The sequence below is a fragment of the Malania oleifera genome, chromosome 4 (genome assembly GCF_029873635.1).
Source record: "Malania oleifera isolate guangnan ecotype guangnan chromosome 4, ASM2987363v1, whole genome shotgun sequence".
Taxonomy (NCBI): Eukaryota; Viridiplantae; Streptophyta; class Magnoliopsida; order Santalales; family Ximeniaceae; genus Malania; species Malania oleifera.
This window is the reverse complement of record NC_080420.1, coordinates 112,377,733-112,397,702: the sequence shown is the minus strand read 5'-3', so window position 1 is coordinate 112,397,702 and position 19,970 is coordinate 112,377,733. Positions and strand designations below refer to the sequence as shown.

The window sequence follows — 19,970 nt, the reverse complement described above, 5'->3', positions numbered from 1 at the left end:
TACACCCAATGACAACCAACCACAAACTTATTAGGAGGAAGAGGTACCAATTCCTAAATATCACTATCCTGTAGTGCGTGCTTCTCTTCATTCATTGCATTCCTCCATCTAGAATGGGATAAGGGTTCAGTAATAGATTTTGTAAGAGCAACATAAGAAGTACTAACAAAACAGTAATATGAGGGTGACAAGAAATCATAACAAAACAAAACTAGAGATTAGATGTTGGGTACAATTTCATTTACCTTTTCGAACAACAATGGGAGGGTTAACATCTTGGGAAATAGATCATCTAACAAGGGAACTAAAGGGGTAGAATTAGAAACTAGAGGAGGCTCTCCTCCCTTGAGTTGCCCTGTGTATACCTGCAGATTGGAACGATCCAAATAACCAGAAGAACTCAAAATGGATGAAGATGTTGGAGGATTGGGCACAAATATCAAGTTAGGATCTGGAAGACAAGACAGAGGAAGGGACTCGTTAAGGTTAGCATAACTCAAGGAATCAAAGTAGTATGGTGTAGACTAAAAAAATGGTGACATCAACAATGACAAAGAATCGATGTTAAGTAGGGCTATAAAATCGATATCCCTTTTGAGTATATGAATAGCCTAGAAAAATACATTTGGTAGCGCGGCGATCCAACTTATCCATTCCTGGAGTTAATTGATGGACAAAAGACAGTAAGACACACAATCAAATATATGAGAAGGAGGGAAGAACATAGGAGCCTTAAGGAAGACAACTGAATATGGGATTTTACCACCAAGGACAGAGGATAATAATTAATAAGAGAGCAAGTAGGAAGCTTGACATCACTCCAAAAAACTTTGGAGACATTCATTTGATGCAATAGGGTATGAGTGACTTCAAGAATATGTCTGTTTTTTAAACTTTGGAGACATTTGTTTGATACAATAGGGTATGAGTGACTTCAAGAATATGTCTGTTTTTTTGTTCTGCAACTCCATTTTGTTGTGGAGTGTAGGCAAAATATAATTGATGGATCATACTAGAATTAGTAGTATAAGGTATTGAATTGGGTTCTAAAGTACTCCTTAGCATTATTACTATGGAGTATCATATCAAACTAAGTCTTTATTTGAAAGCAGAAGACAAAAAATATTAACCAACTTAGATTGATCTTTCGTTAAATACAACCAAGTCATGTTGGAGTACTCACGACAAATGTAAACAAAATATTGAAACCCCAAGTTTGATGTGACACGACTAGGATCCCAAATGTCAGAATGGACGAGCATGAAAGGATTATTTTCCTGTTTGTTTACTTGGGAAGCAAAGGGGACATGATAGTGTTTTGCCAATTGACAAGACTCACACTCAAGACTAGACACAAAACCCAAGGTAGTAACTAGCTAATTTTAATTTGTCCAAAAATGGATGATCAAGTCGACAATGGATTTACACAGCGTAGTAGCTGTTGTACAAGGGAGAAAAGAACAACTCAAATTAGTATAGTCCATGAGCCTCACTAGTCATGTCCTGTGCCATTTATCTTCCATATTTTTTGATCTCGAATAGTCACAAAATCAGGAAAAAAGGTTATAGAACAATTTAGTGCCTTTGTAAGCTTACTAACTAACATGAGATTGAAAGGGGACTTAGGAATGTATAAAAAGGAAGAAAGAGAGATCAAGGGAGTAGATTTACTGTTCTCATCCCCCTAATTGTAGTTATGGAACCATCAATAAGGGTAACTTGAAGTAGATTTTTAGGATACTGGAGGGCAGAAAAGAAGTTGGTTACACCTGTAATATAGTCAGTAGTAGCATAGTCGATAATCCAAGGACTAGTGGCAGAGGTACCAGGTAGGATTACCCTTCTAAGCAAAAGATGCAATATGATGAGATGCTTTTTGGGATGTTTGATATAGTAGGAACCTTCAATATTGTTCCTCCGCGATAGTTAATAGTATGTTGTTTGTCTAAACAAATGCCTAATGATGGAAACACACTTTTGGGATTTGAGAACGCCATACCAAGACACACACAACCTTGATACAGCAGCAAATTTGAAATACACAGTGAACAAAATGCTCCTGGGATTCCAAAGGGAACTTTTGGACTAACCGAAACATCACAAGTGAGTTCTAGATCAATTGGACCAAACAAAAATGAGTCAACCGCTGATTCAACCACGGATGAGTCGCCAACAACTGGACATAGCACTGCCACAACCTTACAAAATCAATGTGTAAATGCTGCCACTGCTCCCAAGAAATCAACACACAGCTCTAACAGTGCCAAACAACCTCTATACAGTAGAAAATCAGAAGTACACAGCAAACAACATCCTCCTGGAATTCATGGGCACCATCCTAACATACAATGTTGGACAACTAGAGCAAATCACAAGCGCACAATGGACAAGAAAGATAAAAGTGAATCAAGAACACGACAATACCACTGTTTCAGGCCTAAATGAACTCTATAAACATTGACCAACAACTTCAGGCATTAGCAAGCAATCAATCTCGAAATGCCGCACATGAGCAACTAGAAAAGGTGATATCTTTGGACAAAAAAGATGACAAACAACTTGGTATTATGGTGTGAGGAAGGATTCAAGAAATTTGGGAGGAAAATTGGAGCAAAATGGCTGCTCAGGAGTGTCTCACGCACCGGCGTGTGGGATCGGCATTGCCATCTTTTGGTTGCGCCGGTGCGTGGCGGCACGTGGAGGCTCCTCTGGCTGTGAAATTTTGAGGGCTGGCAGATCGGCATGTTCTGTGGCTTGCTATGTGGTTAATTTTGGAAAATATGAGGTATTTCTTTAGTTGTTGAGAGGACAACAGCATCCAGGATTTTTATGGCTACTGCAGCTTTTTCTGGGAACTGCTGAACCTGTTCATCAACTTTGGTAATGCTGACAACCCTTCTACAGCAGTAGGTTGCGTGGTATTATGATGTTTAGGGTTTGAGTTAGCGGCATCATGCAATTAGGGTGTAGGTTGAATCTTGCTTTGATATAATGTTGAATAATTGGGTAAAATGGAAGACCTTACCTCAATGTTAGGTCTCTCCCTCTACTTATAATATATGTCAAATACAATACCAATAACCATTGTACCCTCACTCTCACATACTAACATAACTCTAGCATGTGCTAATAATGCTAAATGATCAAATGACCATTAACAATGACGTTTGACAAAACTATGTGATAAAGCAAAACACTCACATGGGCTAGATGAGGTAATAAATAATAAAGAACTTGGAAAAAAGTGAAAGAATAAAGTGACCCCAACAAGGGGAAGACGAGGGCCAAAGAAATTAAAATCGATGAAGACATTTAAACTGTTAATTAAACAATGCAGGAGCAAGAAAAATAGCAATTGCTTTACAAGAAAATGTAATTAAGATGAAAATGTTAAAGATATTATATTTTTAAATTCTTTAACCTTTCTATTTTGCAATCTTGCAATCTTACATATGGTAATACATTCTCTCTTTTGACATTATGTCCATGCATCTAGCTGGAAGTTTGTAGATGATTGTAACTATGCTTGTTCATTGAGTTTTTTACCAAAATATTAATAAAAAAAACAAAAAACACAATAATGACTGAATTGGGAAAAAATTACAAAATTATACCCAACCGACTTTTGGAAAATCGGCTTGGGCTTAAAAAAAAAAAAAAAAAAAACTTGCGGCCAGATCATGTCGTTGTTAGCAATAAATTTCTTATTTTTGACTTGTCAGTGCATTAATGAGGGGAGAGAGGAGAGAGGAGAGAGAGGGGAGGGGGTACTTCGCAGGAGGGGATCTGATTGCAAGGGGGGCTGGGGGAGTGAGCCTGTCAGGCGCAAGCGCAGGGGGAAACAGAGATGGGAGAGGGGAGAGAGAAGAGGTGGGGTCTGATTGCACAGAAAAAAAAAATAAAGGGGCGAGGGACGTGTCAGGAGGGGGAAAAAGGAGAGAGAGAAGAGGGGAGGTTGCCTGGGAGATGGAATGGGGAGAGAGAGAGAGAAGACAAAAGGGGAGGGGGGCTGGTTTTGCATGCATGGCATGACCATGCGTACGTAAAGGGTGTAAATTATTATTTTTTTTAAAAGTGAGCAAACCGACTTTTCAAAAGTCGGTTTGGTAAAATTTTTTTAATTTTTTTAAAAAGTGACCAAACCGACTTTTAAGGTTTGGTAAATTTTTTTGTCTATATATATTCATATCATCCTCCAAATGATTTAATTCATATCATCCTCCATCTGCCCTCCAACTGATAAATATTTATTCTGCACACTCCCCTCTATATTTAACACAGAGATGGAGTTGGTCCACTTGATTCATCTATATTGACATTGGGGACTGTACATCCTTTGTACAGGGCATGAGAGGAGGATTATTCTGACACCTTTAAAGGGCATCAGTGTGTGCGCACATTAGAGACTATGTGGCATGCCCATCCTAGAAGTATTCCATGGATTCAATGAGCAGGGTTCTATCCACTGTACTAGATTCGGTACATTCGCTTAGACCATCACTTAATTAGTGCATTGTTGGAGCGTTGGAGGCCTGAGACGCACATATTTCATTTTCCTTGCGGCGAGACGATGATAACATTGCAGGATGTTGCAATCATCACAAGATTACCCCTTGATGGCGACGCTGTTATGGACACGATGTAGCAAGATTGGGAGATGCTGTGTCAAAGTTTACTTGGATGCAACCCCCCACTGGCCGGAGCAGATGAAACGGTGCGTTCTTGTCTATGGCATGGATGGATGGGAACTTACCTAATCTTGCTGATGAAGCATCTGAGAAGGCTGTATTACAGTACGTTCGAGGGTACATACTACGTCTAATGTGCGGCTTGTTGTTCGTGAACAAGTTGCAATACTATGTGTCGCTGATGTTCCTCCCGCTGCTGAGTGACTTGGAGAGGGCATCAACGTATGGTTGGGGTAGTGTTGCCCTTGTATGACTGTATAGAGAGATGTGCTAGATTGTTCGTGGGCAGGCGCAATCAGTTGGAGGTGCGCTATTCCTTCTGTAGGTTTGGGCATGGGAGCGCATGCCCTTTCTTGCTCCAATTAGAGTTGGCCTGTCACATCTGCCTTCTGATGGCGACGATGGCCTGTTCCCACTTGCGGTCAGATGGTGAGCTTCATGTCATGCCGCGTGTCATGAGCTAAGCTTGTTCAGGGCATTATGCTTACCTGTGACCGCTTATCTCGTGTGCTTAGGATGGGTTTCCATCATGTAAATACTAGTGTAGGGTTATTTTCTGTTAGTAGAGTCTTTGTAAGCCAAATAAGACAGTAGACTCCTCGGTCACTTTGATGTTTCCTAGTGCTAGGATGATAATTACATAAAAACCTCTTTAGGGGAGGGTGAGTGTTCATCAGTCATTGTAAAACTCACTAGCAATTGTCAACGTGCTTATCCTACTTGCCTCCCTCGCTAAGTACAACATGTCAATGGAGGATTTGTTAATGAATTACGTTTGCTTCAATGTTTACTGCTTGCTTACCACGACTTTCATGAATTGATTATTGTTTCCGCTGCTATCTGAATGAATGTTAATGAAAGTGCTTCGTGGATGAATGTTGGTAAACGATAGGCTGGCTAGTTAAGCAAGCGTGCTTTAGCTAGCGCTGCACGGCCCTTCACAACGGTGTGAAAATAGTCGGACCGTGACACCGCGCACATCCCTTAGCATACTCTGTGGTCATATCGGTATGACATTGATATGATGCGTGAGGACCATGTAATACTATATTTATTGCATTTGAATCATTCAATATGGGTTCGGAACGTTTACTATTCGTAGTAATTTTCTGACCTAAATTCATTGTTAGCAGTTTATATGGATGCCGAACACTGCAGATGTTTACGTGAATCTACCCCCTATATGCCTCATAGGTGTACAAGTTTGGCTAGTTCGTACTCCTATGATTTGCTTTCAGATCATGGAGTGGCGCTTGCCGGATCGTGTAATGCGGCAGTTTGGGCTGAGGCAGTAGATCCCTTGTCCAACTTAGATAGGTTACGACCCTGACAACCATAATTCGGATCTACACGACTGTGACCAGCGCGGCAGTCATCAAATCAACTGGCGCAATAAGTACGAGCATACCATCCAGATGTGGCAACACAGACTGGACAATGCCGTCTACATACTTAGGGAGTTTCCACTTCCTAGGCATCCACAAGCGAACGACGGATATAATGACTGGTACCAGTCCATCACGATTCGTTGCGTGAGCAGAACCCTCAGTTTACACATGACAGTGGTGAGTGAAAAAAATTGCTGAACGCATGTAAGGAACAGACCCTGACTTTATCATTAACTTATTGGTACTTTCAAAATATATTTTTTTGTAGCAGCACATGATGGGGAGCATCCACTTGTTAGACCATGTCCCGACATGTCCCACTAGACCGATTGTGGAGGCATGTATGTAGTTTGTCGCTGAGGAAGCTCGTCGGTCAATTCACAGGTCTCCCCGTGCTGATGCGGAGGGCCCCGAATCGGATGATGATGTTGCAGTTACTGAGCAGGTGTCACATAGGAGAGGTCGTAGTGGACCTCGCTGGAGCCGTGGCGGGTCGTGTTCGAGTTGAGGGGGGGGTCCCACCCAACCATCCCAATGGATGCAAGGTGATTGGGGAGCATCAACACCGCAGTTCACATCGGCACAGACCTCCATCTGGCACGCAGAGGCCTCTTCTTCCCATATGCCATATAGGGGGTATCAGCATCAGTATAGTCCACACAAAGCAGCCCACCCCCAATGTATCGGGAACAACAACAATACCACCAATTCCCGGCCGGAGCCGTGGGGGGGAGGGGGGGTCGTCCGCGCATGCATGGAAGGAACCAAACTGACTTTCCAAAATTCGGTTTGGACACAATTCACACACCCACGCATGCAACTATCCCATCCTTTAAAAAAAATATTAAAATTTTTTTTACCAAACTGACTTTTCAAAAGTCATTTTGCTCACTTTAAAAAAAAAAAAAAAATTTTTACACCCCTGCTTCGTACGCATGGCCATGCCATGCATGCAGAGCCGGCCCCCCTCTCTCTCCTCTCTCCTGTCCCATCCTTAAAAAAAAAACATTTTTTGACAATAATAAATAATTTTTTTTTGCATCCATCCCATCCCCTTCTCTCTCTCTCTCCCCCCATCCCATCTCCCCTTTAACCTGAGTGACCCCCCCTCTTCTCTCTCTCTTCTCTCTCCCCCTCCTGATACCACCTGTCCCTCACCCCTTTATTTTTTTTATGCTTGAAATCAGAACCCCCCCGCCCCCCCTGTGAACTACCCCCCTCCCCTCTCTCCCCTCTCTCCTCTCTCCCCTCATTAATGCCCTGACAAGCCTCATTTTTTTTTTTATTGTTGTTGACAACGAGGACTCCGACTCACCCGGCCGCATTTTTTTTTTTATATCCTCTTTCCTCCTCCTAACATGTCCCTCACCCCTTTATTTTTTTATTTTTTATTTTTTATGTGCAATCTGACCCCCCTCTTCTCTCTCCTCTCTTTGTTCCCCCCGTGCTTGCGCCTGACAGGCTCACTCCCACAGCCCCCCTTGCAATCATACCCCCCCTGCGAAGTACCCCCTCCCCTCTCTCTCTTGTCTCCTCTCTCCCCTCATTAATGCATTGACAAGTCAAATTTTTTTTTATTGCTGACAACGACACAACCTGGCCGCAAGTTTTTTTTTTGTTTTTTGTTTTTTTAAGCCCAAACCGACTTTCCAAAAGTCGGTTGGGTATAATTTTGTAATTTTTCCCCAATTCACTCATTATTGTGTTTTTTATTTTTTTTATTAATATTTTGGTAAAAAACTCTTTGTTCATTGTGGAGTACTGGTGTTTTTCTTTGACATGCATTTTTGTAGCATACTTTGGTCCATTGAAGTAATTTTCATAATGAAAACCCATATCTAATGCCAGAGATGATTGAAAAATTATTAAGTGTTATAAATTATGGCAGTTCATTTATTCTCTTTGCATTACTTGCGTAGCAATTATTTGATGAACATTTTTGTTGTGCAGAAAATATTGTGTAAAAGTTCAGTAGTTCATCGAGCAATCATGTCCTGTACCATAAAGCACCCTTTATGTAGTGTGACATGTTAATTTTCAGTGTTTTATTCTATGTTGATTTAATTGGTTCCTGATTTTTGTAGCAATCAATATACAGTTCGTATTCAATAAGCTACTAGGCTTCATGGAAGAAGTGCACAAAAGGTTGGATGAATGTGATGGCAAGGAAAAAGAAACAGATAGAAGGACATCGTCTTACCTCTCCATTGATATTCTGGGTATGATTATGGAGCAAATTCACTTGTCAGACCAAATCCATGTTCGTGCTGTTTGCAGTGGCTGGCGACGCGTCCAGTTTTCCCAAGTTATACCTGTAAATAAACTGCCATGCCTAATGACCCATAAATGGGTTTGGGATGGCAATATCCTGAGTATTTGTAAATTCCACCTTGCATCTGTGAATGTTACTTGCAGTATTAAACACATAATGACGCAGGAAGATAGGGGGGATATTTTTGGTGCATCAATTTGTGCTTCAAAATATGGCTGGTTGCTTGTGCAAAAATTTACAGATCCATTTGTTTACAATCCTTTTAGTGGGGAGATTATTAGACTACCCAAACTAAGCATCACCTTCAACAGAGCCACATTCTCCTCTATTCCAACAGCTCAAGATTGCATGTACTTTGTGTTGCAAAGTTCAAAAAGTGATCAATTGATTGTCATTTGCATCTACTGCAATGGTGATCAAGAGTGGAAATGTATACTTTCAATAAGCTTTCCTAGGTAATTGAGGATGTGGTTTACAGCCAAGGTACTTTCTATTGCGTTTTCAGGGGTGGTATTTTGGGTGCCTTCAATGCTACATAATGTGATTGGAATCTGCTTACAAATTTGGAATCAATTAGATGCATCTCATTTTGGTACAGGTTGCAATTGGTTGAGTCTGATGGGGAGCTTTTACTGGTATGTTATAGTGAGCATTTGCATGTTTTCAGGTATTATTGGCTGCACAGGACATGGGTCAAGCTGAACAGCTTAGGAAATCAGGTATTTTTTCTTGGTGTTTCCTCATTCTCATTGTCAGCTGGAGAAGAAACAGAGTTGGCAGACAGGATATATTTTCTTTGTGGTCAGCAGAATTGTTATTATTCCCTTAGGACCCTTACATATCACAGGAATACTGTATTTAGTCCGCAGGCTATCGATAGGTCGCAGGAATGTACATGGATTGAACCAAGGTATACATTTTGTGCCAGTTTGCTTCGTTTATTTGTAAAACAGATTCCAATATTGACTGTCGTTTTTACCTTGCTTTACTGGGAGATTGAAGTTGTTTTTCTATATGATTGATTCATTATTCTTATTGCTGAACTTCGGTGCTAGGGAGGAAGGCTGATTTACATCTTTTGATGGCATTGTGTGTATAACTGGTTCAATGCTTGAAGTGAGGGCATTTGACTCGTCTTTGAATGCAATGAGGCATCTTTTAATTTAATTTGATGATAAACTGACCCTCATATTGTGACAATGTCTTATGCTTTTTGATACATGTGCAGGTTCACAGCATTTCCATTTATTGAAGGGGAAGATCTTGCCCCTATCATTGCCCTATCCAGTGGCTCAGGAGAGTAAGTTCCTCTGTCTGTTTACATTCTCACTCCACACTGCATTCACCTCTTTGTTTTGACAACTCTCAATTCCCCCACCTTTTAAATTAGTCAAGATACTCTGATATTTAAATTTAAAAACACAGACATTTATGGACCTGTATGATGCAGTCAAACAAAATAAATACTGACTAAAAGTTTTGGTGCTTAACTTTAATGCAAGTTTTACACTGAGAATTAATTTAGTGATTTCATAAGTCAAAAAATAAAATGTTACTGTATTTAGTTGCCCTTTTTCAACCAAAAATTGCCACCAAAAATAGAAAACGAAATCCCACTTTTGCAGCAATTCTGCAAGCCAAAACCCAATTTTGTCTCTTGATTCTCTCTTTCCTATGTGACCCTGCAGACAACAATCTCTCCCCTCAATCTCTGATTCGACACCTGGACAGTCTGTCTCTTCTTCTCAATCTCTCTTTCCCTTGATGGGCCGACTTCTCTCTGTGTTCTTTCAAGTATCGCACCATCAAGATTGAAGCATATATCAAGTAAGCATGCTATTAGTCTTTTTGACTTCAACTATATTTGGGAGGGGGGCGTTTATGTGAATATTGTTCCTCTCTCTCTCTCTCCCTCTCTCTCTCTCTCTCTCTCTCCATGTTCTTTTCTATTGAGCCAATTGACGTTCAAGAGAGTATACTGTTAATCATGGGGCGTTTCTTGATTTTTGAATTCCTTTCTGCCATGGAATCTGTCAGTGTATATGTGAATGGTGGGAATGCTGGAGTTGGGTTAACATTACATACACCAATGCCAATTGGAGAGAGGACAAAGGAGGCATTATATTATACCTGCTGTATGCTGTTTTTGTCTTGACCGTGGGGAAGGAATACGACTTTCTATGTATTGCTCATAAAATACCACGATCAATCGATCATAATTTTATCTTTAGCATTATTTACTTTCTATGCATCAAATGGAATGTGCATCATATCATGTATCGTTCACCCCAAAATACCAATTAAGGAAGATAATTATTGTAATTAACACTGTCATGAGTTGGAAATTTTAGTATCCATCCCCCACTCCCTCTTTTTGCCCCCCTAAGAATCTTCTGTGATTTATGTTTGCAGTGGAGCTTCTAATTGTTCTTTGGGTTTCCTAGTCAAAAATTCTAGGTGGCAAGTTCATTGTCTGATCTCTATTATGTCTAGTGTAAGTACAAGGGTTACTATTTTTATTGGATGGGGCTTAAGTTCTCAATGAGGGCGCTTTCTTAGACTGGTTGGATTTCCAAACGGAGCATGCGTGATGATGATGATCATTTTAATGAGGTCCATACGGCAATAACCATTGTTATTTTTTTAGCGATTGGAACATTGTTGGATTTGCAGATTGGTATGTTCACGCAATTTTTATTTTTTGACTTATTTTATTTTGAAATTTTAGAATATTTTTTAATGTCTAGCTCACTTGCATTATTTAGCAAGGCATGGCATATCATGTCAGGCCATAAAGAACCAACTACCAGGACATCTTTGCATAGTTATAGTTACACAATGGAGAGCCAAACCAGCAATTTTGTTCCCAGAAAAGAACTGCAAATATAAAAAAACCAAAACAAAAAATAGAACTTCCATAATATGTGAAATGGAAATTTACTAAAATCTAGCCATCCCCACTTATTTATATTCTACCCCTGCTGGAATCTGATCTCTTCCTCGCTCTTTCCCAACCCTTCTCCTCCTACATGCAAATGAAAGCATGTGCTTAGCTTGAGCCCTCCTAATTAACCCAATATCTTTTATATTGAATTCTAAGATTCTATTCAATGTATAGCAGATGCAAAAGAATAAAGTGAGGAGGAAAATTGAGGAGATTACAAAGAAAAGGAGAAAAGAAATGAATTTTTTTTTTTGCAAATTATATATAATATTTCACACTTGCATGTTTGACCTTCTCTTATATTTGGCCTTTCTGGAATTCTGTGTATTTGGTGCTCCCATAAGCTATCATTTGATTGAGATTCTAATGCTTTCACATGTTAATCTATATAATTGAAAGGACTAAATTATGTTTAAATTTTCTTGTTCATTTTTTTAAATAATAATTTAGTATTTGTTGCATGTCTATATTTTAAACATGACTAGATCAATTAAACCTTAATTGATTCTCCAGAAATGAAAAAAAAATTGTCTTTCAGAATTTCTGCTCTCTAGAAGTCTCTTCCCCTCCCCTCCTTTGTCCCCTACCTCCTGCTTTCTCTTCTCTATTCAGTCCTGTCTAGTTTCCCTCTCTTTTACACTTCTTTAACTCTCTGTTCTGTTCCTGATTTCTGTCTCCTGTCTCTTCTGTATGCAGCATCTCCTTCCTTCTCCTTTCTTGATTCTTATTCTCTTCGTTCTCTGTTTTTCATTCTCAATCCGCTTTCTATTTAAGGTTCTGAAGGAGCATGTGACAATCCTCCCCCCGCAGGCTGTATTTGAGAGAGTTAGGAATTCAAGTCTTGATTTCAAGGCTTGTACAAGATCGTTGGATAACATCTTAAGCATTATGTCCCTGAACTTCCCCAATCCTAACTTGTCTTCGGAAGCTCCTTCCCTAGTTCTTGAAGTGCTGTGAGATCCACATTCAGAGGATGCAGCTGGAAGCCTGTGGAGTGTGGGTTGATATAATCACAATCAACATGCCAGAAAAGAGACAACCGCTGAAACTTGGGCGATTGAATTCTTCATGAAGCAATCTATTCTGATCTTGTTTTGAGAGTTATGTAGTTTTTTATTTTAAAGAATTCATCTAGCTGCTGGTTTTTCACGTTCTTCATCTTCAAGTTTCTTGCTTTTTCTGGGTTCTTCTTGAATGCTTTGCATTCTTGAAAATTTTTGGACATTCTTGAACAATAAGCACAGAAGCAAGCAAAAATTTCGGGGGCTCAACTCTCTCTCTCTCTCTCCCTTCAGCGAGCATCACGTGGACCACACTGGCAAGCATCTGCAGCAGTGATTCCTCAACTCCATTGCCGAATCTTGAATTTCGATTGAAGAATTCTAGAAATCCCTCGTTGCTTTCCATATATTTCGATCAATTGATTTTGGCATGGAATGTTTTCGCTGTTGGTGTTAAATTTTCTGGCATCACAGAGTACTTCCTGCTGTGTTTCACTGCAGGCTGTCGTTGGTGTTATATTGGGGCATCCAACTTTGCTTGAAATTGATCCCAAGCTTCCGTACATTAGCCCAAGGGTTCTTTTGCTTGGGACCCAAGCTTTGAATTGGATTCTCATGAAGGTTGTCTAGGATTTTCAATTGAAGCATTTCTTTTACTTCTTGTGATTAGATTTATTTAGCTTCTTTTTTGGCTGCTGGTGAAATCTTCTTCCTCTCTTGATCTGTTTTATTTTTATTTTATTTTCTCAAATTGTTCTTAATTGTTAGTTAGTAGAGTAAGTTGTGTTTTTTGGTTTAAGCCTTGTGTTTTTCGGTTTATAGGCTTAACATATGAATTTAATTTCTCATTTTTTGGATATTAAGACAAAAACCTTTTGCAACTCTTGGATTATACAAAAATTTTTCAAAAGTACTATTGCACGTGTTTTTGATTTTAGTCTACTGTTCTTTCACAAGTTAAATTTTTATGCCCTAGATTTTTAAGTTCATTGTGATGTATAATGATATTTAGATTTGGTTCAAGGGTGTGCTTTAGAAAATTGTGAGCTAGACTTAGGATAGGATTTTATTAGCAATTTTTTTTTTAAGGCTTAAATTTGTTTTGTTTTAGTTTGGATTGCTTAGGGTATCTGGGTTTTTAGTGTTTTTTTTTTTTTGGTTTTTTTTTTTTTTTTTGTCTTTATGCAATAAGTTTGCAACTTTGCATAAAAGAAAAAAATTCGAAACTATCGAGTCTTGTACTTCGCCTGTGTAACACAAACTTTGTACACAGCTGGTCTCAAGCTCGGATAAAGGAGTAAGGTTGTGTAGGTTAGCCGACAGCTAGCGTAAAACTTAGTTCTTTATAACATGAATCCTTACCAAATATTCATCGGGGAGTTCTCTACAAGCAAGGGTTTGCACTTATACCTCGTGAGTGTAGTGAGAAATGGACAAGGGTGGAGTAGATTGGGTCAGTCTAGATGGGAGAGGGATAAGAAGTTAGCATAGGAAACTAGGATTTGATTAGCAACTTGGAATATAGGGACACTTATGGGCAAAAACATGGAGATAGTGGATACAATAATTAAAAGGAAAATTAACTTAATTGGCCTTTAAGAGATTAAATGAGTAGGGGAGAAACCTAAATAAATTAAGTAATCAGGATTTAAACTTTGGTACATGGGAAAAAATAAACAAAAGAACGAGGTGGGAATCATTGTAGACAAATAGTAGATGTTAAAAGAATAAGAGATAAGATCATAAATATCAATGTAGCTCTAGGCCTAGAGATAGTAAATGTCATTAGTGTGCTTTAGGCCTAGAGATAGTTAATGTCATTAATGTGTATGCTCCCCAAGTGGGCTTAGCAGAAAACCTTTAAAGACAATTTTAGGAAGATATAGATAGTATTATATAAGGGATACCAATGTCTGAAAAGACATTATAGGAGCTGATTTAAATGGACACACTAGAAAGAACAATATGGGATAATGAGAGGATACATGGAAGCCATGGATGTGGAGATAAAAATGAGGCTGATGATACAATTTTAGATTTTTCCATGTCCTACCATTTGGTTATATTGAATGCCTGCTTTATAAAAATGCGCATCTAATAACTTTCAAGAGGGCGAAATAAAACCCCAATAGATTTCTTTGTAACTAGGAAGGGGGATTGTCTGTTATGTAAAGATTGTAAAAAGTTATCCAAAGTGAAAGTTTGACTACACAACACAAAGTCCTAGTATTAGATATATATACTAAAAAATGGAAGAGAAAGAGCAACATAAATCAATGCAAGAGGACTAGGTGATGGAGCTTGAAGTAAGAAAATATAGTAAATTCAAAGATAAAATGATTAAAGAGAGTGATTGGACAATAGGTGATAAGGTAGATACGAACACTAAGTGAAATAGAATGTGTAACTTTATTATAAAGATAGCTAATGAGGTTTTAGGTGAATCTAGAGGAAGATACTTGGGCAACAAAGAAAGTTGGTGGTGGGATCAAGATGTCCGAAAAGCTGTAAAGACAAGCAGAAATTGGTATAAAACATGGAAAAATTGTAGAAATATAGAAAATCCTGAAAAGTATAAAGAGGCATGAAAAAACTGCAAAAAAGGTTATTAGTGAAGCTAAACATAGGGCTTGTGATACTTTATATACTAGACTAGATACAAAGGAAGGAGAAAAGACATTTATAAACTTGCTAGAGCTAGATAAAGAAAATGCAAAGATTTGGGTGATATAAAATGTATAAAGGACAGGAAAGTTAATGTCTTAATCAAAGAAGAAGACATAAAAGAGATGTGGTAGAGATACTTTAATAAGTTGGTTAATGAAAACCAAACTGAAAGCTTAAGCTTGGAAGTGACAAATAAGGAAAAGACTAAAAATAGGAGATCTATTTGCAAAATTAGAGTCCTTAAAGTTAAGATGACTTTAAAAAAGATGAAAAGTGAAAAATGTGTAGGACTAAGTAACATACCAATTGAAGTTTGGAAATATTTAGTGTATAAAGAAAGTATATGGTTAACTAATCTATTGAACACTATTTTAATAACCAAGAAAATGCCGAAGGATGGAGGAAAAACATGTTAATACCTTTACATAAAAACAAAGGAAATTTTCAAAAGTGTAACAACTATCGCAAAATTAAGATTATAAGTTATATGATGTAACAATAGAAAATGTAAATAAACAAAGAATTATACTAGAAATAAGAGTTTTAGAGAATCAATTTGGTTTTATGCCTGAAAGATCGACAACATAATCTATTTATCTTTTAAAAAGATTAATGAAAAAGTTTATAGAAAGGAGAAGGACTTGCATAGTTTTTATTGACCTAGAGAAAACCTATGATAGAGTACATAGGGAAGTTTCTTTGGAGGATTTTAGAAAAGAAGGGAGTTTGCAGTAGATATACTGAGGTCATTAAGAATATTTAGACTAACGTTAGGACTATAGGACGGGAGTCTAGAGAAGTTCCAATCACAATAGGTGTACGTCAAGGTTCTACTTTTAGTCCTTATTTGTTTGCTTTAGTGTTTGATGAACTCATTAGAAATATTCAAGACGAGATCCATTGGTGTATGTTGTTTCCAAATGATATTGTCTTGATTGATGAAGTAGGAGTGGTTTGGAATCTAAATTAAAACTTCGGAGAACTATTTTAGAGTCTAAATATTTTTGGATAAGTAGGAATAAGACAGGATATATGAAATGCAATTTTAGAATGTTGGGCAACTAAAACACATGTACAAAAAGTAGAAGTTGTTGAAATGCAGGAGTTAAGGTGGATTAGTGGTATAACTCTAGAATGAGATAGCTTCTTGAGGAAATAATTCTCATTAATCGTAACATAGGTACAGGTCTGTATAAATAGATGTACAACAAAAGAATAGAAGGAAAGAACCAAGAAGGAAAGAACCAAAGATGCTATCTTCTAAGGAAACTAAATATTCTAGGATATTCACACATTTACAGTCGAGGTTCTCTTAGAAAAATAGGAAAGTTGACTAAAAAGATTTGAAATTTCCAACACTCCCCCTCAAGCTGGCTTGAAGATATTTTCCATGGCCAGCTTGCTAATGAAGTTTTCAAACTGTTTCTTCGGCAGTCCCTTTGTTAGTATGTCTGCTACTTGCTTAGTTGTAGAGATATATGGCAGCCAGATTACTCCCTCATCTATTTTCTCCTTGATAAAATGCTTGTCTACCTCCACGTGTTTAGTTCTATCATGAAGAACTGGATTGTGAGCGATGGCTATTGCAGCTTTATTGTCACAATACAATTTCATTGGTAGTGAATTAGTAACCTTTAATTCTTCCAGCAACCTTTTGATCCATAGTGCTTCACAAATTCCATGACCAACATCCCTAAATTCTGCCTTTGCACTACTCCTTGCCACTACATTTTGTTTCTTGCTGTGCCATGTTACTAGGTTTCCTCCAACAAAGGTGCAATAGCCAGAAGATGATCTTCTATCAGTGATACTTCCACGCAATCTGCATCAGTGTATACTTCAACCTGTAAATTCCCATGTCCTCTAAATAATAAACCTTTACCTGGAGTCCCTTTTATTTACCTTAGAATCCTGTACACAACATCAAAATGCTCGGGTCTTGGTGAGTGCATAAATTGACTTACCACGCTTGTTGCAAAGGTTATGTCAGGACGTGTATGAGAGAGAGAAAGGAGTTTCCCTACCAATCTTTGGTATTGCTCTCTGTTGATCACTTCTTCAGCCTTAGCTGGTTGGAGTTTTATGTTCAACTCTATAGGTGTTTGTGCTACTTTGCACCCTAGCAGACCTATTTCTCCAAGTAGATCAAGCACATACTTGCGTTGGGAAACAAAAATTCCTTTCTTTGACCTTGCAAATTCCATACCAAGAAAATACTTCAAGTTGCCTAAGTTTTTGATCTCAAATTCCTGAGCAAGGATCTTCTTTAACCTCTCTAGCTCATTGCTATCATCACCTGTCATAATTATATCATCTACATAGACAATAAGGATAGTCATTTTACCTTCACTTGTGTGTCTATAGAACATAGTATGATCGGCTTGACCTTGGCTGTAGCCATGACTCTTTACTACCTTCCCAAAGTGTTCAAACCAAGCTTTAGGAGATTGTTTGAGTCCATACAATGATTTCCTCAATCTGCACACCTTGCCTTTGCCACCTTTCCCTTCAAATCTTGGCCGTAGATCCATAAAGACTTCCTCCTCTAAGTCTCCATTTAAGAAGGCATTCTTCACATCTAGTTGATATAAGGGCTAGTTAGAGTGAGTTGCTAGAGAAAGCAACACATGGATTGAGTTCATCTTGGCTACAGGAGCAAATATTTACTGGTAGTCAATTCCAAATGTTTGAGTGAACCCCTTCGCCACAAGTCTTGCTTTGTACCTTTCTATACTCCCATCAGCCTTGAATTTTATTGTAAATACCCATTTACAACCAACAGTCGTATTCCCCTCTGGTAGGTCACCAATTTCCCATGTGTCGTTAGCAATTAGTGCATCCTCTTCTTGAACAACCAATCTCCATTCCGGGTGATCTAGTGCTTCCTGAATGGTTCTTGGAATAAACAGATGAGAAACATTTGAAGTAAAGGCCTTATGAGAATCGGAGAGTCTATGATAGGATAGATGGTTGGAAATAGGATGTGTGGTACAAGTTTAAACTCCTTTCCTAAGGGCAATGGGCAGGTCAAGATCAGGAGAATTATCAAAACAAGGATTTGGAGAAGAAAAAGTGCTTGGAGTATGTGAAGGAGGACCAAATTGTGTAGGTGATGATGATTGGCCTTGCTTTGGATTTGAAGAAAGAGCTCTATTATTCCGATGATTTCTTCTTCTGGTATAAACACGAAGCTCAGATGAGGGAATATTTGATAGTACTTCTCCCCCTGTTTGTGAATCAGGTATGCCTTGTATAGGTAGACTAGGATTTCCATTATTTTCGCAAGTATCGGTTTCTTGACCCTTTAAAGAGTGGATGCCAATGTCAAGGAAAACGTTTGAAAGAGGCTTAGAGGTTTGCCAGATTTCATCTTCAGTTTCCTTTTTCTCCCCCTGAAGATAGTTATGGCAAAAAAGAGCTGACTTTCAATAAAAACAACATCCATACTGGTATGAATTTTCTTGGTTAGAGGATTTAAACATTTGTACCCTTTTTTATTAGGAGCATATCCAAGAATAACACATTTTTTTGCCCTAGGATCAAGCTTGGGTCGAAGGTTGGTAGGTATATGAACAAAAACAGTGCATCCAAACACTTTTAGTGGTAGGTTTGATGTAATCTGACATTTAGGAAACATTTTTTTTAGGCAATCTAAGGGAGTGATGTATTTTAGCACTCGAGTAGGCATCTTATTAATGAGATAACATGCATTTAAAATAGCATCACCCTATAGATATTTAGGAACTTGCATTGAAAACATTAGGGCTTGTGCAACCTCTAACAAATGGCGATTTTTTCTCTCAACAATGCCATTTTGTTGTGGGGTGTCACGACAAGTAGATTGATGTTGAATACCCTTTGTTGAAAGAAACGTTCCTAAACATTTGTTAAAATATTCAGTACCATTATTAGTTCTAAGGATACTGATTTTCGTTTAGGACTGGGTTTCAACCATATTATAAAACTCTTGAAAAATTTTTTCAACCTCAGATTTGTCACTCAATAAGTACACCCAACACAAATGTGTATGATTATCAATAAACGTAACAAACCATTTCTTACCAGAAGTAGTAGTGATTTTTGAGGGACCCCAAACATCACTATGAATTAAATAAAAAGGTTTGGAAGAATGATAAGCTTTTGATTGATAGGTCCTTTGGTGACTTTTAGATATGTGGCAAACATCACAATGAAGAGAATTGCAATCCAGTTTTTAAAATAAGCTAGGAAACAAATGTCTTAAATAGAGAAAACTAGGGTGTCCTAGTCTAAGATGCCAAAGCATTATTTGTTCATGTACAGAAATAGAACTAGTACTACTACTCAAACCCTGAGCTTGTTTATTGTTGAATAAAGTTTCATCGAAGTAGTAGAGTCCATCAATCATCCTAGCACTACCAATCATCCTCCCTGAGAGTTGGTCGTGGAATTCACAATGGGAGTCAAAGAAAATGACACAACAGTTAGAATCCCGCGAGAGTTTACTAACAGACAGCAGGTTACAAGCAAGTTTAGGGATGTGAAGGACAAATTTGAGTTTCTATTTTTTCAAAGATTTGGACAGAACTTGTTCTAGCAATGGATGAAAAACTTCCATCTGCAATTCTAATCTTTTTATTACCAGAACGAGGAGAATAAGATTGAAACAATTGTGAGGTACTGGTCATGTGATCAGATGCACTAGAATCAATAATCCATGGTGCAAGATTTAAGCAACAAGGGTAGGCACTAGAGTTATCACTTGTTTGGGCCAATGAATTAGTAGGAAGACCGGAGGACGAAGTAGATTTCAGCAGTTAAAGAAGATGATCCACCTACTCAGCACTTAGGAAATTAGCTTCATTGGCTTTAGGGACTGCATGATTGCTGCCAGAGGGTCCAGATTTGTTGCTCTTCCAATTTGCCGGCTTTCCATGGAGTTTCCAGCAATTTTCTCAAGTGTGGTGTGGCTTATTGCAATAGTCACACCATACTTGAGGCTTATCTTCCAACCTCCTTTGATTAGAGTAA

General features: G+C 38.3%; 1 protein-coding gene across 11 annotated transcripts in view; it reads left to right on the top strand.

The window, feature by feature from the left end:
* The window catches only part of LOC131153138 (F-box protein At4g12382-like), a 47,097-nt gene that overhangs the window by 2,920 nt on the left and 24,207 nt on the right, over positions 1 to 19,970 (top strand). The window contains exons 2-6 of one of the 11 annotated variants that reach the window (XM_058105229.1): positions 8,161 to 8,295; positions 9,016 to 9,067; positions 9,211 to 9,258; positions 9,577 to 9,648; positions 10,037 to 10,175. In XM_058105229.1, coding sequence (XP_057961212.1) covers positions 8,227 to 8,295; positions 9,016 to 9,067; positions 9,211 to 9,258; positions 9,577 to 9,648; positions 10,037 to 10,113 — 318 coding nt within the window. In that variant the 5' untranslated portion in view covers positions 8,161 to 8,226 and the 3' untranslated portion in view covers positions 10,114 to 10,175. Of the gene's footprint in view, positions 1 to 8,160; positions 8,804 to 8,946; positions 9,649 to 10,036; positions 10,176 to 19,970 lie in introns of those variants that run through there. The other 10 variants (XM_058105226.1, XM_058105228.1, XM_058105225.1 and 7 more) reach the window with 10 other exon arrangements.